The sequence below is a fragment of the Chiloscyllium plagiosum genome, unplaced genomic scaffold (assembly GCF_037043375.1).
Source record: "Chiloscyllium plagiosum isolate Xiang-an unplaced genomic scaffold, Cpla_swu_hap1 HiC_scaffold_16, whole genome shotgun sequence".
NCBI lineage: Eukaryota > Metazoa > Chordata > Chondrichthyes > Orectolobiformes > Hemiscylliidae > Chiloscyllium > Chiloscyllium plagiosum.
The window spans coordinates 19,452,200-19,476,596 of record NW_028270154.1 but is presented as its reverse complement, the minus strand read 5'-3'; the positions used below and the strand labels follow the sequence as shown (position 1 = coordinate 19,476,596).

The 24,397-nt window shown below is 40.4% G+C and overlaps 1 protein-coding gene across 2 annotated transcripts in view; it reads left to right on the top strand.

Annotated features, from left to right (window-relative positions):
- LOC122556511 (protocadherin Fat 1-like) overlaps positions 1-24,397 on the top strand; it is a 161,416-nt gene that overhangs the window by 81,922 nt on the left and 55,097 nt on the right. For both annotated transcript variants that reach the window (XM_043703233.2, XM_087995195.1), the window contains exons 4-7: positions 5,987-6,048; positions 7,494-7,808; positions 19,269-19,479; positions 23,786-23,925. In XM_043703233.2, the coding sequence (XP_043559168.2) occupies positions 5,987-6,048; positions 7,494-7,808; positions 19,269-19,479; positions 23,786-23,925 (728 nt within the window). The remainder of the gene's footprint in view (positions 1-5,986; positions 6,049-7,493; positions 7,809-19,268; positions 19,480-23,785; positions 23,926-24,397) is intronic.

Genomic DNA, 24,397 nt, shown 5'->3' with positions numbered 1-24,397 from the left:
GAACTCAGTCAATTCAAACTGGACTTAATTATGCTAATCTGAATATACACAACACTCCCAATAAGCAAACCCCATTAAAAACCAGTACAAATGGAACACATGCTTACAGGTTGAAGTTAGAAGGGCAGAGAGAAAGAGAGATTGTTTGTTTCCACACGGCTCACTGTTGAACTTCCAACCAGTTCTGAACTGAACTAAATGGCCCTGCTCGAGAGCTGACCACTCCCCTTTCATTATACAGGTCACTTTTAAAACATGACCATTTTGGCCTGAAGTCTCATCTATTTACATAGAAACAAAAAAGGCTTCTCAATACCCTTTAATCTCTGCACCAAACCAGTCTAATCAGCACCGAGAGCGGTTCATTAACCCTCTGAAGAAATTACCTCCAGTGTTATGACCAATATTAATGCTGAACCAACATAATTAAAACTAATAATCTTGTCAATATGGGATTATCGTTTGCAGGGTTTAGTTGCATATACAAATTGATTGCCATGAGGACATAGTATCCTTGAAAAAAGGAAGAGCTTTTAGAAAAAAGGAGACATCTCTCCCCTTAAAAAAATGAACCATTAATACCAAAAGATAGCTTCATTTTTAAAACCTTCAAAAACACAGTTAGTAGTCTATATACACACATATACACTATACTAACTATCAGCATGCAAATTCAGGCTGTAGCACACCCCCATATCGCATTTGAGTCTCGATAACGCATCGGCAATCAGGTTTTCACGACCTGCCACATGCACAGTTGTCAAATTGAATGGCCACAACCACAAGCTCCATCTGAACAGTCTGGCACCTTTATCCTTAAATCTTTCCACAAATGTGAATGGGTTATGATCAGTGTGTACGATTGTTTCAGATGCATTGCTGGGAGTATAAACACTGAAATGGTGTGATGCCAACACCAAGCTTAAAGTCTCTTTCTCGACCGTTGAACATTTCTGTAGATGAATGTTCAACTTCCTGGAAAATTACCCGATGGGTCTTTCTATTCCCTTGTCATTCCTCCTGCAGGAGCACCGCACCAACACCCACATCACTGGCATCGATAGCCACCTTAAAAGGCTTCGTATAGTTTGGTGTGGCTAATACCGGGGCAGGGGTTAACACAGTTTTTAGGCTGTCCACTGAAACCTCTCGCCCTTTTTTAACAATTCAGTGAGTGGAACAGCCACACTGCTAAAGTTCAGCACAAACTTTTAGTAATATCCACTCAACCCCAGGAACTGTAGTACTGCTTTGTTTTTGTCGACCGTGTAGGAAATTCCCCAATTACTTTCGTTTTCGCATCCCATCGGTCATTTATCCATGTCCAGTCACCTGGCCCAGGAAGGTGACTTGGGCTTTGGCAAATTCATTTTTAGCTAGGTTTACTACCAAACCTGTCTTCCAAAGTCAACCAAACAAGTCCGATAAATGCTGTCAGTGTTCCTTCCATGAGTGACTAAAATCACCGGGTCATCAATATACATCACACAGTTGGGTATTTCTGGCAATGACCTTATGAGTTAGTCTCTGAAATTTGGCTGGAACGTTTTTCGTACCAAATGGCATGACTTTGAACTGATACAGTCCATTTGGCATTACGAAAGCTGAAATCGCTTTTGCTCTTTCAGACAGAGGTACTTGCCTCTGAGCATGTCTAACTTAGAAATGTAAGTTGCTTGTCCCCCTCTTTTGACAAAGTCCTCCAGCCATGGAATTGGATATGCATCAGTCTTTGTAATGGTATTGACTTTGCGATAGTCCACACATAACCGTTGAATACCATCTGGCTTTGGCACCACGACTCTGGGTGAGCTCCAGACACTGTAACTCATTTCGATTGTACCAATGGAGCACGCACTCTATCTCCTTCTGAGCCTGTGCCAACTTTAGAGAGATATGCCTATAAGGATATTGCTAATTGGAACAGCATCTCCTATATCTGCATCATGCACATTTAGGTTAGTATCTCCCAGTTTATTTCCACGTATCTCCCTATGTGATAGTAATAACTCTTTCAGGTCGTTTCGATTTTCTTGTGGAAGGTAACTCAATAATTTATCCTAATTTTTGACAACTTCCTCATTGTTCCATTTGATTTCAGGAATGTCCAGTTCAGAATCCTCTGAACTTAGTTCTTCCTTCTGTGCTGTAATCATGAACACCTTTTCCTCTTGTTTTCCTTCCCTATCAAAACACAAGTAGTTAACTACTTATCAAGTAGTTCACCTCACTCACGTTCCTCTCAATTTGATAAGGTCCACTAAACCTGGCTTTTAAAGGCTCATCTGTGACTGGAAGCAACACCAATACCTTATCCCCAGTTGCAAAAATGTGAATTTGTGATTTCTTATCTGCTTTCTTTTTCGTTGTATCCTGTGATACTTTTAAATGCTGTCTAGCCAACTCTTCAGCTCTATTGAATCATTCTCTAAAATGTGACACATAGTCCAAATGGATGATCTCTGAATTCTGACTTATTCATTTCTCCTTAATCAATTTTAATGGTCCTCTTACTTAATGCCCAAATATTAATTCAAATGGACTGAATTTGGTCGATTGATTTGGTGCATCTCTGATCGCAACAAGTACAAACAGAACTCCCTTATCCCAATCATCTGGATAATCCTGACCATAAGCTCCTAACATGGTTTTTAATGTTTGATGCCATATCTCTAGCACTCCCTGCGATTCCGGATGGTACGCAGTAGATTTGAATTGTTTTATTCCCAAGTTATCCCTAACCTCCTTGAATAGTTTGGATGTGAAATTTTATCCTTGATCTGACTGGATCTCTATTGGTAGTCCGTATCTAGTAAAACAATTAAATAATTCTTCTACAACCCTTTTAGCTGTGATGTTGCGTAATGGGATTGCCTCTGGAAACCTAGTCGGCACATCCATTATTTTTAATAAATACGAATTCCCATTTTTTGTTTGAGGTAGGAGACCTACACAATTAATAAAGACTCTTGTGAAAGGTTCCTCAAATGCTGGAATATGTATTAAAGGTACAGGTTTTATTACTGCCTGTGGTTTTCTGATTAGCTTGCATGTATGACACATTTGACAAAATTCACCTACATCCTTCTGTAGTCCAGGCCAGTAAAAATGCCTTTGTATTTTAGCCTGTGTTTTCCTCACCCCTAAATGACCTCCAAGTGGTAGCTCATGCGTCACTCGCAGCACCTCCTTTCTAAACCCTACTGGCAAAACAATTTGATGAAAATCTGCCCATTTCCTCATTAAGACATCATTTGTTAAGTAATAAAGCACAGGAATGCATTCACTCTCCTTCTCTGTAAATGCCTTTTGATACAACCTTTTTAACTCCTCATCTTTCTGCTGTAACCAGAGCTAAAGAAACTTGCATGTTTACCTATTTGCTCCTGCTCTGTTCCACTTATCTGACTGAAGAAAGTTTCTGAAAAAGCGATGTCAGCTTCCTTGTATGTGCCTTTTGATCTCTCCTGCTTCACCTTGTGCCTCTGTGATCTTGTGATCACACAAGCAGGGAAATTTCCTGGAAAGACAGTCTTCAAGTCTTCGGTTGCCTGCATCTCCACTGGCTTTTCAACTAGAGTAGGCAGCAAGCCATCCCACCACAAATTCTCCACATTTCTTTGGACTCTCTAGCCTCACTTTGCACAATTCAGCACTTCTTGTCTCACCATGAATTCCTGTTACCAGTACCTTTTCTGGCAATAGTCCCTCAGGAATACATATCTCCCCATCCTTCAGCATTACTGACTGAGAGGATCCTGTGTCCCTTAATATTGTAACCTCCTTACCTACTGCTCCTGGCCTATGTGAATAAACTTTACCATTGCATGTATATTTTTTAAGCAGATCTGGCACGTCCTCCTTAACAACCTCTGATCATCTTGTACACTCTGAGGCAGTTATCTAACTTCCATTGTGCTTTTTGTTACTAGTCCAACAAAACTTCCAGGCTTGTCTGGTTTTCCTACACCTTGCTTTCTCCTCGGCCACCAACATGAGTTTGTGTGGCCCATTTTATTACAATGAAACACTGGACCTTTTTAACTTCTTTGTCCCCTTCAAGGGTTTCTTTTGTACCCTGTGATAAATTATCTTTATGATCTTCACTGAGATCTACCTTTCCCTTTCCACGTGAGGATTTGTCTTTGCCCCAATTTCTATCCCTCATGGAGTGAAATTGATTCTGGAAGCCAAACTGTGTTTTATGGACCAGGTCATAATCATCAGCCACTTCAGCTGCTAACCTTGCTGTTTTAACTCTCTGCTCTTCCACATGAGTTTGCACTACTTCAGGTAGTGAATTTTTGAATTCCTCCAAAATAATTACCTCTCTGAGGGCATCATAGTTTTGCTCGATTTTTAAAGCTCTTATCCATCCATTGAAATTACTCTGTTTGATCCTTTCAAACTCAATATAGGTTTGACCAGGGTCCTTCCTTAGATTCCTACAACATTGTCTTTAGCTTCTGAAACAAGCTCATAGGTACTTAAAATGGCTTTTTTTCATCTCCTCACACTCCCCAGGTACCTCCTCTGACAGTGATGTGAACACCTTACTAGCCCTACCTGCAAGTTTTATTTGGATCAACACAACCCACATTGCCACTGGCCACTGCATTTGTTTAGCCACCTTTTCAAATGAGAAGAAAAAGGCTTCCATATCTTTCTCAGCAAATGTAGGCAATGCTTATCCATACTTAAACAGTTTCTCATTGGGCTTCTGATTACCAGGAGAAAGTGAGGACTGCAGATGCTGGAGATCAGAGCTGAAAATGTGTTGCTGGAAAAGCGCAGCAGATCAGGCAGCATCCAAGGAGCAGGAGAATCGACATTTCGGGGATGAGCTCTTCTTCAGCCCTTCTTCTGATTACCAAAGGCTTGTTCATCCTCACTCTCTTCCTCACTGAGCCTACACTCAGCCTTTATCTCCAGCCTTTTAAGCTGCCTTTCCTTTTTAAGTGCCAGTTTTTGAAGTTCAAAAGCTCTCTCTTTTTCTCTCTCTTCTGCTTTTAATCATAACTCAAACTGTTTCATTTCTGCTGCCCTTTCTTTATCTAACACAAACTGCTTCATTTGCAATTGAATTCTTGCCATCTCTATAGATTCTGACGGTTTCTCCAACAAGTTTAAATGCTGAGCTACTGCTGTAATTGTCTCTCCTTTTCTCGCAGAAACAGACAGTTCCAATTCCAGCTTCTCTGCTAATTCCTGCAGCTTGGTCTTATTCACTTTTTGCAAATCTTCCAAACTGACCGTTTCCACTTCCAGAAAACTTTTGCCAACTGAAAGCCATTACGATCCCAAACTTTGTCTACCCAACCAAACCAACACCCAAAATAAAGACATTAGCACCTACAACTCACTGTTTAAAATCCCGCAAAGAGCCCCCAATTTGTAATGGACTAGGCCAGACCACTCAAGCACATCCTTAAGCAGGCAGCCCTGACCATAACTTTGCAATTTGTTTCAATAAGTATAAAATTACCCAAATTAAAGTAGCGAGCTTGACTACAATGTTTTAATACAGACAAAAATTTTGAATCTCAGAGTTGTCATTTTCATCTGTACCTGCTTGTGACATTGTAATGGATTGAGAGCTTATTTTCCAAGTCCAAATGTCCAAATTGGCAAAGAAGCATCTCTGAAGGTGCCAGGCATTTCTAGCATCTCTGACTGGCCCAGATGGAGGCCAGCCATCAATAGTGGAAAGACCAGGTTAAAGCCCAAGAAAATCCCAACACCCACTTCTTCAAATGTCACCGGCCTCACCAGTGGCTAGGTGTGCAGATCTCGCATTGGACTGCTTAGTTACCTCAGGAGTTTCTATTCTTAAATAGATAGGGAAACCATATTGAAGCTGCCAGCAGATGGACCCATTTTTATTCAGCAAATGTGAATCATCCTGTAAAGCCTTGATTGAAATGGTTTTTGCTTTCACCTTCAGAACATATCTTACACAGAATAATTTTCTTGTTTTTGATTCTAGGTCTCATCACCACCACAATGCGTATGCTGGACCGTGAAAAGAGAAATGAACACACCCTAGAGGTGAGTAGAATGAGGCCATCAGGTTAGCTGTCTCTACACTGAGACATCATATGGCCAGAGGCATCATACCATCATAGGTAAGACAGTGGGCAGGCTGAGGAATAAAAGTACCATTTTTAAAAAATATTTTGTCTGAAAATCTAAAGGATTTGTTATTTCTTCCTTGAGGAAATGTAGAAAGTCATGCTGGAGCCATCAAGGGAATGTCTTGGTTCAGACTATTGAGACCAGTGTGCTATGGATTTCTACACCCTTTTCACCCTCTTTCCTGTTCGGTGTGTATTTCTGCTAAAGCAGGACTTCTACTGGTCACCTTAATGCTTCCCTTGGCCCTAATCCATTTTTCTTCACTAGCTCCATGACAAAACTAAGTTCCCACAGCCCCATTACCAGCCGCTACCAAACTGTTGTGCAGTCAAAAGTTTGGCTGGTGAAGGTTACCGCGGCACACTTTGGAGGTTTCATGTAGCAGGAGAAAGAAATAACCAGCTGCCCTGACTTTTGTTTCTCTATTAATATTTCTATTATCAACAGGGATTGTGCTTAGTAACACTTCAACACACACTTCCATCTTTTTATTTTCTGTTCCTTGCTTCATTCTGCGCATCTCAGAACACTTCAGCATAATGACTAACCTGTACCCTCTACATCCAAGAGCACAAAGCAACATGTTTAACATTTACCTCTGCCACACATTTGCCCACATGTGGGTAGGCACAGATTGTCCTGGTGGAACTGAGCCACAGGTACTGGTGGAAGTTGGCAATTCATAAGAGAGAAACTAGAGTGTTTTCTGTCTTCCCCAGTCAGTGGGACAGCAGGCAAAAGACCTAAGCTTTCTTTCCTGAGTTGGAATTAAAGTGAATTAAAATTTGTCGGGTCTGTTATCCCTTGAGAGAAAAGGGTTAATTTCGGGCCTCCTTAATTTGACAGATTCCAATTGGATGCTTTAACAAGTTTAGGTATTTTGTGTTGCTTGGATACGTAGCATTAGTCTCACACTTTAAACATTCGCACTCAGAAAGAGTATTGTACCACCACCTGTAGTTTTACGCTGGTGTGATTCAGTGATGAAACAGTTGCTATACGGAAGTTCTGGGCACTTGAAGTGCAATTTCCCATCTTTCCCACCTAAAAATTTCATGTGGGCAGTATGGCATCAGGAAATACCCTCACTACTGAAAACTTGAAAGCAATCATTTTCATTTCATGGCCAATGCTGTTCTTATGTGAACACTTACAGTTATATCAAATCCATTGATGTGTCATTTTAATGTGTGAGAGATGAGTTGAACTTTAAAGAAATATCACTATTAATTTTCCCTGTATATCACTTGGCTGAGATGCACTTAAAATAACTGTGACTCTGGACACTGAATAGAAATAGTTATGTGTGTCTCACTGATGTTTGTGAAAGTGTATATGCCCTTTCTGTTTCTTTGCAGGTGACTGTTAGTGACAATGGTGTTCCTCCAAGACAGTCCACAGCAAAGGTAGTGGTAGAAGTTATGGATGAAAATGATAATGCTCCAAGGTTCCCAGAAATTCTGTATAATGTTAGACTGCTGGAACGCAATAGCTCCACGAAGCCTCAGCCCATCTACAGGGTGATCGCTTCTGACCATGATGCTGGCTCAAATGCAGATGTCACCTACAGCATTGAGGACAGCCCCGAGGAAGGAAAATTCAAAATTCATCCAAAGTCTGGGATGGTCTCATCTACGTGGGCATTCACAGCAGAGGACTATGATATTTTAACGGTGAGTAGGAATGGACCTTTTAACATTTCACTCTTTTCATTGGTTGAAGTGGTTTGAGACTTTTGAGTGGATGGAACTGAAAATTCTAAAATAAGTGAAATATTGCGGAGAATCCCTCACCTGCTGCTAAAGCCTTCTCAGTTTCTTGCTGCACGATACTTCACTATACTCCTAGCTGACTTTCAATTTTGTAGAAACTTAAGGCCATTCAAAACTCAAGTTTATGTGTTAGCTTGTGCCATGTTATCATTCCCCATTCAGTAAACCTTCAGTTTTAAAATTCTCATAGTTGTTTTCAAATCTTCCTGTATCTTTGTAACCTGCTACAGCCCCACAACTATTTGAGATAGCTATGCTCCTCTGGTTTTGTCTTCTTGAGCTTAGCTTAATTATCTGACATCCAGATCAGGATGAGTCGGAATTTCTTTCAATGTCCAATCTAGTTTTATAATTCTCTTGTGAATCAGCTTACATTAAAGTGCTACAAAAATGCTAATTCTCTTTTATCATTAGACACAATTTTCTCTTTTCTTACCCTGAGACAGCTCTCGTTATCATTGTAAATAATAACCGAAAGAACTGCAGATTCTGGAAATCAGAATTAAAAACAGAAGTTGCTGGAAAAGCTCAGCAGGCCAGGCAGTATTTGAAAAGAGAAATCAAAGTTAACATTTAGAGTCCAGTGGCCCTGCCTGAGAGGGAGCCCTTCATTCTTCTTGCCCTGGGCCACGTCCCATTATTTATTTTCTCATAGTTAAAGTAAATCTGGTAAATAAGCTAGTAGGCTAGTTGTTTCTGATGAAGTATTCTGATCAGGTATTCCTGATGAAGGGCTTTTGCCCGAAACGTCGATTTTACTGCTCCTTGAATGCTGCCTGAACTGCTGTGCTCTTCCAGCACCACTAAACCAGAATCTGGTTTCCAGCATCTGCAGTCATTGTTTTTACCTAGGCTAGTTGTTTAGTTAAGATTAGAGTGGTGCTGGAAAAGCACAGCAGGTCAGGCAGCATCTGAGGAGCAAGAAAATCGGCATTTCGGGCAATAGCCCTTCATCAGGATGCCCTGATAGAATTATATAAATTTGCAACACTGAAGAATGCCGTTCAATTCACCACTCCGGTGCTGTGTCTTTTAAAGAACAGTGGGGCTTAGTTCCAAACCCTGTCTTTTTGTTTGTGACCCTCTTTATTCCATATCCTCACATACTCCTCCTCCATCCTTTAAAAAGTGAATTGTGTTAATGCAAGCTGAAGGGGATGATCATGGGAAATGGTTCAGAAACAGAAAAAGAAACCATTGCACAAGGGTTCATTGTTACAGAAGATTGGAAATACATACTGGAGCAGGCTACTCCTATAAAAACAGGCCATTCAGCCCACCGATGTATATTTGCCTCAAAGATAGTTCCCTGCGTTGCAAGTTTCTTATTCTACCCAGTCTTAGTGAAAAAGTACTGCTGAATAACTTAGTGGATTAATTAATAATTCCCTTCCATGTAATATTTCTGTGTCGTCCCTATCAACCACTTCATAATTTTAAAGCTGTCTGCCATCTCTTAAGAAAAGAGAGCTCTCAGAGAAAAGAAATCATTGAAATTGGTACAGAGTAAACATTTGTAAAGTTAAGCTATCAATTCTTGGAAGCATAATTTGAATGTAAATTCACCCAATCATTAAAAGGTAATTGTCTACATGAAAGAGGCAGCCCTATTTAATTTGAAAGAGGAGAAACAGCAGAAGGAGACTTGAATCATAATTATATGTGCAGTTGATGCCATAATGTGCTGTGTTGCCTGTTTGAAAGTGAACACACTCAGCTTTGCCAATTTTTTTTTTGTGAAACTGTTCAATATTCTATACAACATTTAAAGAAAAGCACAAACAAAGATGTGTTTAATTGCAGCTTCTAAGAACATGTTGCATTAAATTGAAATAAAACCTCAGTACAGAGAAACAAGAAAGGTGTGCTGGGATTATTGTTTAAACATGTTTATGTATAAAAGGCAAATATTGTTGACTTTTAATTAAGAACAATCGAACCTTTAGTAATACTGCTGAATCCTCAGTATCCTCAAAGAATTTTTGCCAACAGTAGCTTTGTTAAAGAGTAGATAATAGCTCAGCCACTTCTGGTAGTCTATTAACTGAGGTAGTTATAAAGAAACTGGCCATTTGACCCACTGACCCAACATTATTTGTGTTTCATAAGAACCTACAACTACCCCATTTTATCTGACCTTATCAGTATAACTTTCTTTCCTTTATCCCACATTTTCATTCAATAGCCCCTTAAATGCGCCTGTAATGTTTGCCTCAACTACCCCCTGTGTGTCAGCAAGTTGCACTTCCAACCACCAATGGGTGTTCATGAGCTGCAAATCCAATTATTTAATGATGCTACCTTTATAATTCTTGGTTTTGGATCTTCCCACAAAAGGAATCATTTTTTCTAAATCTATGTGATCTATACCTTCATAATTTAAAAAAAAACTCCAATCTCTGTTATGTCTTCTGTTTTCGAAAATAAAAAGCCCCAGCCTGTCTAATCTACATAGAACTGCCGAGTTTCGGTAAATTGTTTTTGCATCTTCCCCAGTGTCCTCCATATCTGTTTTGCAATATGTAGACCAGAACTCTTCACAACATCAGATGTGTCAGGAAGCTGACATGGCTTCCTTCTTCATAACTGTGGTTTCCCACTCACTGTGGTGGACAGGGCCCCCAATCATACCTGACCTATCACTGTGATTCCGTTCTTGCCTCTTCCCATCATTCACAACAGCATGATCAGGTCCCCCTAGTCTTCACTTTTCACCCCACCAGCCTGTGCACTCAAACGATTATTCTCCGCCATTTCAGACAACTCCTGCAGAACGCCACCACCAAACGCATCTTCACCTAGTCTGCCTTTCGCAGGGGCCACTCCCTCAGGGACCCCCTAGCCCATTCTTCAACCACCAATACCACTCTTCCTCCCCACAGCACCTTCGCATGTAACTGCAAAAGATGCAACACCTGCCCCTTCACCTCCTTCCTGTTCACTATCCAAGGGCCGAAACGGTCTTTCCAGGTGAAGCAGCATTTCACCTGTACCTTCTCCAATCTTATGTATTATATTCACCGCACCTAATGTGACCTACTCTACATTGGAGAAAGCAAATGCAGACCTCTGGTCTGTGTGCAAGCATGACCCTGACCTTCCTGTAGCTGTCATTTTAGTACAGTGTCCTGCTCACATGCCCATGTGTCCTTGGCATGCTGCAACTCTCCAGCGAATCACAGCACAAACTGGAGGAACAACAGCTCACCTTCAGACCAGGTACTTTACTGCCTTCTGGATTCAGTATTGAGTTCAACACCTTCAAACTGTGAACTCAATCCCATTCCTTCCCTTTTAGCTTTACTTTTTACATTCTCTGCCACCATGTCCTCTCTTCCATGCCCCTCCTCCAGTGGAACTGTCTGTTCTTTCCAATCTGGCAGTTCAACACACCATTGTTTTGCTCATTCCAATCACTTAATCTGCGCTATCAACATCCTTTCTCCCCAGCATTCCACCACCCTCATCTCCACTGTTGTATAAGTGGTGCCCCCTCCACATTTCACTACAGCTCTGATGAAGAGTCATCTAAACTCAAAATGCTTGCATCTCTCTCTCCACAGATGCTGCCTGACCTGCTGTGATTTCCAATAAATGCATCAGTCCTGGCTGTCACTACAGCTGATTGATACTAAGTATCAAAGCTCTAATGCATCACATCCACGAGGCAAATAAACACCACTGTGACTGAACTAAAGGTGTCTGCAACATTATATTTAATCCAGCAGACAAAATACAATCTGTATTATAAATTTGCGGTGTAATGATGGCCTCATTCTGATAATGCTGCACTTAAAATGTTTCAGGGTATTTATCAGCTTCACCTGCACCCAGAACATAGAACATAGAACAATACAGCACAGAACAGGCCCTCGATGTTGCGCCGACCTGTGAACTATTCTCAGCTCATTCCCCTACACTATCTCATCATCATCCATGTGCTTATCTAAGGATTGTTTAAATCTCCCTAATGTGGCTGAGTTAACTACATTGGCAGGTAGGGCATTCCACGCCCTTACCACTCTCTGAGTAAAGAACCTACCTCTGACATCTGTCTTAAATCTATCACCCCTCAACTTGTAGTTATGTCCCCTCGTACATCATCCAAGGAAAAAGACTTTCACTGTCTACCCTATCTAATCCTCTGATCATCTTGTATGTCTCTATCAAATCCCTGCTTAGCCTTCTTCTTTCCAATGAGAACAGAGCCAAGTCTCTCAGCCTTTCCTCATAAGACCTTTCCTCCAGGCCAGGCAACATCCTGGTAAATCTCCTCTGCACCTTTTCCAATGCATCCACATCCTCCCCAAAATATGGGGACCAGAACTGTACACAATATTCCAAGTGTGACCACACCAGCATTTTGTATTGTTGCAGCATGATATTGCGGCTCCAGAACTCAATCCCTCTACGAATGAAACCTAACACACCGTATGCCTTCTTAACAGCACTATCCACCTGGGTGGCAACTTTCAGGGATCTATGTACATGGAGCTGAAAATGTGTTGCTGGAAAAGCTCAGCAGGTCAGGCAGTATCCAAGGAACAGGAGAATCGACGTTTCGGGCATAAGCCCTTCTTTTATGCCCGAAACGTCGATTCTCCTGTTCCTTGGATGCTGCCTGACCTACTGCACTTTTCCAGCAACACATTTTCAGCTCTGATCTCCAGCATCTGCAGCCCTCATTTTCTCTCTATGTACATGGACTCCAATATCCCTCTGCACATTCATACTGCCAAGAATCTTTTCATTGACCCAGTACTCTGACTTTGTGTTATTCTTCCCAAAGTAAATCATCTCACGTTTAGTTGCATTGAACTCCATTTGCCACCTCTCAGCCCAATTCTGCAGTTTATCCAAGCTCCCCTGCAACCTGTAACATTCTTCCAAACCCTCCACTACTCCACTGACTTTAGGACTATGGTCCTATTTTTCTGAGCTCATTGGCAGTGCATGGGGAATTGGGAAGGCTGGCAAAATGACATTGTGAGACATTGTGAGGGAATGCCCGATGACTTCCAGCTGTCATGCCATTTTACCAGTAATAGGAAAACTGGCAGAGAAAATTGCCTTTTGGAAGCCCATTTAAGAGGCCAATAAGAGGGAGTAAACTCTGATGGCTTAACAACAAACTCCATGGTGGGATGCGTCTTCTTTCAGGGTGCTCTATGATGTTTGGAGTTGTTCCAAGTGGTAATGGTCTATTATCTAACTGTCATAATAAGGATACTCACTATTACTCACGCCATGTTGCATGGGTTATTTGGAAGATTTGCTGCCAATATCCTCTTTCTTGGCAGGGATCCTGCCTTGGGGACAGGCCTCCATGCTTCATTGGACAACAGACCTGGTGGTAGCCACTTAATTGCCTGCTCCTGGCAAAATGTTGCTGCTTATTGATGCTAAGTCACTGCCCACTTTCTGTCCCATTGGCAGGACACCTGCATTTCCAGAAAACTCTGGCCTGTATGTCTAATCTGGGCCATTAATCCAGCATGATTTCAAAGCAGTTAAACAAGTCACTCTTTGGCTGGGAGCCTATTTTCTGTATCTCATGCTGCATATTAAAGTTTTCTTCTGATCCTTAATCTTGTTTGATGCCGCGACCTATGTTATAATCATCTTCTACATGCCCTTAAGGTTTGGAAGAATTTGCACTACAAACACACTAAAGCATCTTTTCTCTGGTGATAGCAAGTCTGATTTTCCCCGTCCACAGAAAAGTATCTGTGATGTATAATGTAATGAGAATTGTTTAATGTTTTGCTGGTTATCATTTTTCTTTAAATTTAAGAAACTCAAAATGAGGAAAAAAAAGTCATTTACTCAGAAAAATCTGAGGATGCAAAAAGAAGGAAAGTTTTTGGTGTATCTGAAGGCCAGGGACATGAAAAAGAGGAGAGGTTGAAGAAGCAATAATTATAATTGCATCATAATTAGAAAAAGACAAGTGGATTGTGAGGCAGGCCTTTGACAGTGAAGAATTGGAAATTAGAGAGTAAGTTGTTAGTGAACTGTGTGTTTTAAATATTTTGTGGATGGGAATGCATCTATTTTAATTATACTGGAGATAGGTAACATATATGTACTGATACTGAGCCAATGATTTTGTGGTTGTTTTGCGGCTTTAATTAAAGTATAGTAGATAATAGACAATTTTATTTTCAGATTTAAGGGCAGTGATTGCTTTAAGAAATATCTATTAAACAACTCTGAGGTGTATAGCTTACTGCCTGTCGCAGAGTTGGTGGGGTGCAGAGATGTCAAGATACTAAGTCTGCATGCCATGCAATGGTGCAGTTAGTTTAAAACAGCTATTCTCTTAGATTTTGACAGGGTTAGGTGATATTTGAATCAAGTGCATCTAGCCCAGAGATAGGGGCACTACTACTGTGCCACAGGACTATATGCAATGGCATGTAGTGGCACTAATAATCCAGCAATGCTCTGACCTCTGTCTGATGGATTAACTTGGTGATTTCCAATGATATAAAGCAAATTGGCAAATGTAACTGCTAAAATATGGATTGACATAAGCAAATACAGGCCCTGTTTGTTCTGATGTGTTAACTGGCTTTCTTATTTCAATGAGTGTTCATGGTAGCCAATATCGGGTAATGTGGACAGGATTGTTGTAGCACAGTAGCAGTCTGACTCTCCGTCTGAGTTCTGGATTTGAGTCCCACCTGACCCAAAGCTGTGTCATGACATGCCTGAATAGTTTGATTCAAAATGCCTTTTTAGGGCAGCGTGGGTCACTTTGTGTTCAGGCGGTCAGTTTGTGTTATTTTGTTCAGATGTATTCCACCCCATTATAACATAGTTGTACTCCTAATTGCTTAATTTCCTTCAACATCTCTTTCACTGCATGTAACAATTTGCATTCTGATATATTGGGCTTCCTGCCTGGCGTCATTGAAGTATAAGCAATTACTATGCAACTCAGCTTTGAGAAGGTTTCATCTAACATATTCAATCTGAAAATGACATCAGGTATAAGGGTGAACTTTATTATTTTTTGCAATAGTTAGTGGTGAATGTTTCAGTGCTATATAATGGCTTGTAGGGTCTAGCTACTTCATGCACACCTTCAGGCTCAGCTTATTAGACACAGAGATCAGCAGCAACATCAAAGCTGTGAAAGAACCTATTTGGACATTTTACAGCAGTCAGTAGGTTAAAAAATGACTCATTGGAAGTGAAGTTGGTTTAAATGCTTCTACAGTTTTGTGACAACCTCACTTTAATTGACAAGTTGGCATCACAGTCACACCAGGGGTGTCTTTGAAGTGGTCCATAAACTAAAATATATACTTTTCTATTCATTCATGGGCTATGGACATTTATTCCTCATCCCTCGTTGCCCTTGAGGAGGTAGTGGTGAGTGGCCTTTGTGAACCATTGCAGACTGTTTAATGTGGGCATTAGGGAGGGTGTTTCATGATTTTAAAATCATAGAATCACAGAAGGAGGTCATTTAGCACCTTGAGTCCAACCCTCACATAGACCCAGCTGTCTACCATATCCCCATGACCCCATATTTTCCATGGCTAACTCCCTCTAGCCTACACATCCCTGGACAATACCGACAATTTCAGCATGGGCAATCCATCAAACCGGCAGATCTTTGGACTGTGGAAAGAAACTGGAACACCTGTTGGAAACCCACGCAGATTAAGGGAAAATGTGCAAACTCCACACAGTGTAGTCATCCAAGGTTGGAATTGAACCTGGCACTGTGAGGCATCCGTGCTAGCCATGAGTCACTGTGCCACCCATTTGACCCAGCAATAGTGACTAAACAGCAATATTTTTCCAGGTAAGTATGGTGAATGCCTTAGTGGGGAATTTGCAGTTGATGGTGTTTCCATGTATCTGTTGCCCTTATCTCTCTAGATGCTAGTAGTTGTGGGTTTGGGAAATGCTGTGGAGCCTTGGTGACTTTCTGTTGTGCATCTTAGAGTTGATTCCCATTGTTGCTGCTGAGCATCAATTAAGGAGTGAATGTTTGTAAATGCAATGCCAATCAAGTGGGCTGCTTTGTCCTGGATAGTGCCAGGCTTCTTGAGTGTTAGAGCTGCACTAAACCAGGCAAGTGGGTGTGGTCCATCGCATACTTCACTTGTACTTCATAGATATTAGACAAGCCTTTGGAGTCAGGAGTTGGGTTACATGCCACAAAATTCCTTGTCTAAGCTGATCTACAGCCATGGTATTTGTATGGCAAGTCCAGTTCACTTTCTGCTCAATGATAACTTCCAGAATGTTGATAGTGGGTGAACTCAGCAATAGTATTGCCATTGAACATCAAGATGCAATGTTTAGATTCTCTCTTGTTGGAGATGATCATTGCCTGGTACTGATATGGCCTGAACGTTACTTGCCACTGATCAGTCCAAACCTGATTATTGCACAGGGGTTGCTATATTTGGACCTGGTTTGCCTCAGTATCTGAGGCGTTGCAAATGGAGCTGAATGTTGTGCAATCCATCAGTGAACATCTCCCACTCCTGGCCTTATGATGGAGGGAAGGACATTGATGAAGTAACTGAAAATGACTGAGCCTGGGGAAACACTCTGGAGAATTCCTGCAACGACGTCCTGAACTTGAGATGAGTCATGTCCAATAACTTTGTTTGAGCTAGCTATGACTCCAATCAGTGGAGTGGTTTCCCTGATTCTCATTGACTGTAGTTGTGCCAAGGCACCTTGATGCCACACTCAGTGAAGTATAACCATTGATGTCAAGGTCCTGTCACTCTCACTGACACCCCCCACCCCACCACCACCACTACCACCATCACCATCACCACCAATCATATCTCTGGAGTTCAGGTCTTTTGTCTGTGTTTGAATCAAAACTGTAATGAGGTTAGCAGAAGTCTGGCCCTGGTGGAACCCAAACTGAGCAGGTTATGCTAAGCAAGTGCTGCTTGACGGTTCTGTGGATGACTTCTTCTGTCACTTTACTGATGATCAAGAGCAGGTTGATGTGATGGTAATTAGCCAGTTTGGATTTTTCCATTTTTTTGTGTGTATCTGGGAGATTTTTTCTCATTTTTTTGCAGATACCTGTGTTGTTACATTGTGCTTGGCACAAAGAAATTTCTGCAAGTCTTGAATACTATTGTTAGAATGGTATCAGAACCTACAGTCTGAAATTTGTAGTATCCTGTAGTTTCAGTCATTTCCTAACATCACGTGAAATGAAGTAAATTGGCTGAACACTGGAATCTGCATGAGACAGGGTCAATAAATGATCTACAAATAAAAATCCTTGAGGAAATAGTAACTGTAATGTGGAAGAATCATTCAGTTTGAAAGTGAGAACCTTGAGTCAGAAACAACAGTGCAAAATATAAATAACAGTGTAATTACCTAGGAATGAAGGCAGAGTTGGCTGGAATGGACAGGGAAAGAAGCTTAGCAGAAACATTTTTTGAGATACAGTGACAGATATTTAGGAAAATAGTTCATGGCTCACAACAAAGATATATCCCAAGTAAGAAAGAGAATAAACTAACAGTAGTTAACCAAGCAAGTTGAGGACTGCATCAAATTGAAAGAAAAAAAAACAGGATCTGGCAAAGATTCATGGTAAACCAAAAGGTGAGAATGTTTAAGAAACCAACAAAAGGCAACCTTATGTCCTCAGAGATCACAGGCACCTCAGAGAAACAAGCTGGGGAAATAAAATGGGGTGCCAGTAAATCACTGAGAAGTTGAACGAATATCTTGCATCAGTCTTCAAGGCAGAAGGTACTTTCAAAAGTACTAAATAATCAAGGGAAAAAGGGTTAGAAATAAATACAATAACTATCACTGGAGAAAAGGTATGTGAGAAACTGGTGGAGCTAAATGTTGATAATTCTCCAGAACCTTGCTGTTTGCATCTTAGGATTAGAAGGGATGCACCTGCAGAGATAGTGGGTGAACTGTAATAATCTTTCAAGAATTTTAGCTTTGATTGAAGTCCCAGAGGATTGGAAAACAGCCAATGGAATGCCCTTATACCTGCTTAGATACTTTTGGCAGAACCGTGGTTGATTTCTGAAAACATTTCTCTTTAAAAAGATATATCTTTCTGTGATGTGGACTCTGTAGTTGTGCTTAGTGAATTCTGTTTTAAAAGACTGTTTCACAGAGTTTTGTACAGATCAAACTTAAGATGGCTGCTATGTTCGACGGATGATTGTCCCACAGAGTAAATTTGGTTATGCTGGAACTCCCTGTGAAGGTTTCGCCCATCCTCTTGCTTGTACTAGAAGGCTTGAATTTTCCCACTATAAAGGACCCATTGTGGTGTCAGAGAGGTTAACCAAATTCTAAGTGGTTCCCTCTGTGGTTGATGTTGGGATATTTATATTTTGCATCGTTGTTTCTGACTCAAGGTTCTCACTTTCAAACTGATTGATTCTTCCATATTGGCAAGTCTGCCTTTGCTGGCAGTGAGTTATGTCTGAAATGCATGGCTCTGACAGCCATTTTCTTATGTGCTATGTCTATTATTTAAAGTCAAATTAGCCTCCTTTATAAAAATATAATATTGTAATTACTTGATTGTGACAGTTACTTGATTGTGACAATGTTGTCTCTGGTATGATGTGCCCATGTCCCATTTAAAATTCTCACTATCAATAGGCATAGGAACATATTTTTAACCTATTTAGCCCATTTTTATTTACTGTATTGTTTATTTCATTTTACTGTTAACATTAAAAGGAACTGGTCCTTTGACTAAAGTATTGGCTCTGACAAATGGCTCAAAATGATATTATGTCTGTACTGTTGCAATAGGATTTCAGTTGAAGGAACCCAGGTTTTGATAAATTTTCACACAATGTTTACTTATAGTGTGAGGATACCCAATGGTGAAACATTATTTCTGTGACTGGTGAGAGTGTACAGCTCCATGTGGCTGAGAGTGTGTTGCTGGAAAAGCACAGCAGGTCAGGCAGCATCCGAGGAGCAGGAGAGTTGATGTTTCGGGCATCAGCACTTTCCTGATGAAGGGTTTATGCCTGAAATGTCGATTCTCCTGCTTTTCGGATGCTACCTGACCTGCTGTGCTTTTCCAGCACCACACTCTCAACTCTGATCTGCAGTCCTTACTTTCTCCTAGCTCCATGTGGCTGCAGGTTAACATGGTGTCTAAGAAGGAGGTGCCATTTAACATTGTACTGCAATTGTAAAGTAGGTATATAACAGGAATAAGACAAGGATAGCTAGACCCAGTGATCATGGTTTGAGACAATGAGTCTATGCAATACACTCCATTGCTGAAATTCATTGTTTGACGTCATCAGAACTAGAATTACTTTTGAAATCCAAGCAATTAAACTCTGTAATCTGTCCTTTCAGATTTGTGCTTCAGACAATGGGAGGCCACAGAAATCAACAACTGTCCGTCTACATATTGAATGGATTCAAAAGCCTCCACCATCCATGGAACCTCTGGCTTTTGACGAGCCTCACTTTAACTTTGCTGTCATGGAGACGGACCCGGTGAATCATATGGTTGGGGTGACCAGTACAGAACTCACTAAGAGCCAATTGTGGTTTGATATTATCAGTAAGGCAATGATACACTTTCCGAACTATCTCTATTCTTTATGATTTAGGATTATTTGTTACCTCATACGGTTTGTATTGAAACTGTTCCTGGTTAAAACTGCTCATCTTTCTATAAAATGCTGGAGTTGCCCAACGAGTCTGCTGAAGTAATAGCAGTTTGCTGGCTAAAACGAAAAGGACTATCTCCCTTCACAGAACTTTGTTTAAGGCTTAGCCAGATCAGTGTGATGAACCTGCCATCACTGGCTTGGATGTAATTTGACAGTAAATGAACTAATTACATAATTTCACCCTAGAAGCTATGCTTAGATTATATTACATGGACTTACTTCAAATAGAAAGAAAGAATTTGCATTTTCTCTAGCACTCTTCAAACTGGGATGTGATTGGGACAATGATGGATCTATTAAGAAGTGCTACCATTTCCTGTCTGTCTTGAGGTGGACAATTCTTGGATTCATAGAGACCTTTCGAGACCAAGTGCTTACAGAGCTACAGCATACCGTAGCCTGAGCAGGAGGTTTCTATCTAGGCCCATCAATTATCCCTGGATTCAGTACAACTTTAGAATCACTCCAGTAAGTGACATTGCAGACAATTAAACAAAAATGATGTACTTATAAGAAGGATCTCAGAAAATGTCATCCAAGTTGATGATACAACTGCTGAAGTTAGTTGGTGTATCCTGATTCAAAGAGGGGAAGAATAGGCCATGAGCTTCTGCTGGAAATGTATGGTTTAATATTAGTGGAGGATGACATTGTATTTGGCTTTGATGTTCGCATAAAGCAACAAATCTGCAGACATCATCGCTGAAGCTCACACATGCAAATTTGCATGTACTTACATGGTTACTAGGATCAATGAGATCATAACCAGATAACACCTCATGACAGACAAATTGTACTTCATACTGTAATGTCGTTCAGAAGCGTGTGTAAATGTGACAGTGCTTATATCTATTGTTGAAAAAGAGCAATCGTTTCTTTAAAGGAAGTAACCTCTATATGTGTTATTTACATCTTCTCAAATAACACAAAATTATACAGAATATAACTTTTCTACTGTCATGTGTTATGTTGCACATTCCTCATTTTTAACTATGCTGTCCTGTTTGATGCTAACTGCAAATATTGACACTAAATTACATATTGTTAAGTCCAGATCATTAGTGCAAACTATGGATTACAATGGTGCCAGCACTAATCCCAATAGAATGTCACTTTACTCCAATCAGAATGATTCTGATTTACCTTTACTCACTGATTTCTACAGAAAAGCTAATATGCTAACCATTTAGCTAGTTCTCCAGATCCCTCATGCCTAACCTTTTGTTGAAAGCCTACTATGTGGTGCGTTTTTGAAAGTAGGAACACTTTCTTTCACATACTTAGCACCTGCAGATAACCATCTTCTGCTTTACAATGGATTGAAACTTTCTCATTACGTTTAAGCAACCATTCGTGTTGTTTGTTTGTGGTTGTTGTGAAGTTCTTCAGTGAAGTTTGTTCCTTTACTGAATGAGATATAATTTAGCTACAGTTGTGCTGAGATTTGATTTTTTTTCTGAAACAAGTTTTTTCATAGCGTGCTAATTGTGAATACGCAGTCCAGAAGATGCCAGATTATGGCCTCTGATTAGATTTACAGCATGCAAGTGCTGTATTCCGGTCATGGGTATCAGATCTTAGTAAAAATATATTGGCCGTGGCTGACACTTTTATAGACAAAGTAGAAATCTGAAACTTTCTTCCCACTAAATCTGTTGTGCCTGGGTTAGTTGAACATTTATAGACAACACATTTTGGTTAAGCAAATGTATTAAGAGGTAGTGAACCAAGGTGGAAGATAGAGTTAAGATACAGATCAGGATCTGAATAAATGACACAAAAGGCTTGAGAGGTTTACCATCCTATCCTTATTCCTGGGTTTCTAAATTACATTATTAATGTACATGTGGAGGAGGTTTATTGCATTTCAAGGCACAATTGCAGCTGACCACTTGAACACACTGGAGCATTCACACAGAGGCAAGGATAGCTGGTCTGTTGCCTTATTGCAATTTGGGTGGAGTAATGAAATCCCTTTATTGGAAAGTGAGATAAAAGGATGCAATGTTCTCATGTCAAAAGAGAAGACTCGCGAATTAAAATATCCTTTGATGACTGTCTCCATCACCAATGCTCAGTGTGTACCACCTAAAGATCTAGAAATTCACCAAGACTTCAGAGACTTTCCAAACCCATGAACAGTAACATCTAAAGGACAAGAGTAGTAGATAATTGGGATTACTGCCAATTCCCATTCAAGCCACTCAATATCCTGAATTAAAATATATTATAATTCCTTACTTGTTATTTAGTAATTTGTTACTTACTTGAACTCCCTCCCTTAAAACATTGTATATGTACCTGTGCCAAATGAACTGCAGTGTTCAAGAAGGCAGTTCACCATACCTTCTAAAGGGCAACTATGGATTTAAGAATGGGCAGTAAATGCTGATCCAGTCATCAAAGCCTGCATCTCCTGAATGAATCAAATTCTGGAAACAGCCTCTGAGGAATCCTCCTGAGCTCAGGTGATCACATCCAGTTTTGACAGCAACTAATTTTGAACTTCTTGCCAATATTGTTAAACACCAGCCCTGTTTATTTGGTGAAGATGTCAAGGGCCATAGTTGAGCGACAGAAGTGACATGATCTTGTGCATGTTGTGAAATGGGGATCAGCTAGCTTAGTTGGTCAGGTGGCTAGAGTGTGATACAGAATGATGCCAATGGTACAGGTTAAATCTTTTGTACCTATACTGAGTCAGTTCCAAATTCCAACTCTTTTTGCTCCCAGTGTGCCCAAATAGCCATAATCATTGTAGTGACTCCCACAATTATCTCTTCACTTTTTGTATGTTATTTCTTCAAGCAATTTAAGATAACTGACAAGAAAAAGCCTGCATCTGTGGAGGTTTTTAAAGCAGCAAATGATTTCAATCTGGATGGCCCTGTCAGAAAGAGTAGTAAAAGCAGATTTACTAGCAGCTTCCAAAAGGCATTAGGATATTCACTTGCTGAAGTGTAATGTACAGAGCTATGGGGGAAGAACAGGAGGGGCCGGATATCCCCCTTCTGTGACTATGATTCAAATCACTGATTTACTGAGGTGTGAAGCTGTCATTCTCCATATGGGAACTTACAGAAACAGGCATTGGCTAAGAGTGCAAACATTGTAAGGGAGAAAGTGTATCAAGGCCAAGTCTGATCATTTCTGCAGTGAACATTCACAAATGCAAGCCTTCCAGCTGAGGTTACAGGATAGCAATGAAGAGCAGGAGCCCTGGCTGACTTTTACTGTTTCCTAATCCATCATGCTGAAGCCAGTTGAAGCATCCCTGCATGAACTGGAGAGTGAACTTAAAGCCTTCCTAGTCTGTACGACCCCGTTGCAACTCAGCATTTACCAAATCAGCCAGCAGAGGCACAAGACTCTCCGTCTGCTCGGTATTGAATGGCTGTGCCTCTATATGGGTGAAGATGCCACACACAATCAGGAGACAGAGGCACAAATTGTAAAGATGTAAAGTGAGCAATGATGTATCCATTCCATGCAGAGTAATGACAATCCATGTGCAGCAGATAGAAGAGCATTTGCTGTGAGTCTAGAGTAGATCATTACTTCCTTGCAATGTCGTTCAATTCATGTTGTTACCATATGGTAGGACCTCGATTCCCACTGGGTAATCCATCTGCTCATCACACTACGTTCCTTCACTTGGCCTTTAATGTAATAAATCCACAGTTGCTCAGAGTTTCCATTTACATGTCATTTTATTATGTCATTAGTTAATCATGTAACTGTGTTTTCCTTGCTGTTTACTGAAAAAGTGTGATTTTTTTTACAATCCTGTATGCCCCAAATGAAAGTAACTCTTTTACAAATGTGTTTAACTCCATGGTACTGGCTGTATTTTTGTAGGGGGAGTGTATACACCAGTCATTTCTGTGACATTGCTAAGATCAAAGAAGTGGCTAATTTGTGGGCAAAATTATAGAAAGGATGAGTTACTGTCATTTCACTTGCAGACTACATTTAAACTAAAATTCTCATTTGGAAATGTAAGTTATGCTTGGTCCTTTGGAAAGCCCATGCTTTGTAAGCAAAATGACCATTATTTGCTCTGTACCTACGTTCTGAAAAGGCTGACTTGATATTTCATGTTAAGTGTAAAAATATTTTTGAGGGCGGTTTTCTTGTCTGACATTGAATTTGGAATAAATATTTTTGAGGCTGATATATTTGTATTCTTATCAGGTGGGAATGACAATGAGGAGTTTGAAATAGAGAAGAACAGTGGTACCATCACCATTGCTAAACCATTAAATGCGAGTCAAACATCAAATTACAACTTAACAGTGCAAATGACAAATGGAACAAATGCTGCCACAACTCAGGTATGAGCGTTAAATGGACATTAATATGTGCATTTTGTACTGTTTATTTTGTCGCACAGTCCTAATGAATTCCATATGCCAGTAACACAGGCTAACACCTGCTGGAGCCATTCCATGACTCTTTGTTGGAGATCATTGCAGTGATTTATCGAAGTCTGGAATGCACTTACAATGCTTCTCCACTCAGATGGTACTATACTTAATTTGACCCGAATCTACTCAACGACTGACAGTGGACAGGCAGTTTAATGAAGCCCATCCAGATATGAATTAACAGCTCACTGCTGAGGGAGGTTTCTGTAGATTGGAAGATGTTTTTGAATGGCCATTGCTTTTGAAGAGTGCAAGATGCACAAGATCAGAAAACCAGCAATAAGTGGTTGGTGTTTTTACTCTTTTTGTTACACTTTAAAGTGTAATATCTTTTGTTAAAGAGTGAGGAAAGCATTATATATTACCCTTGTTTTATGTA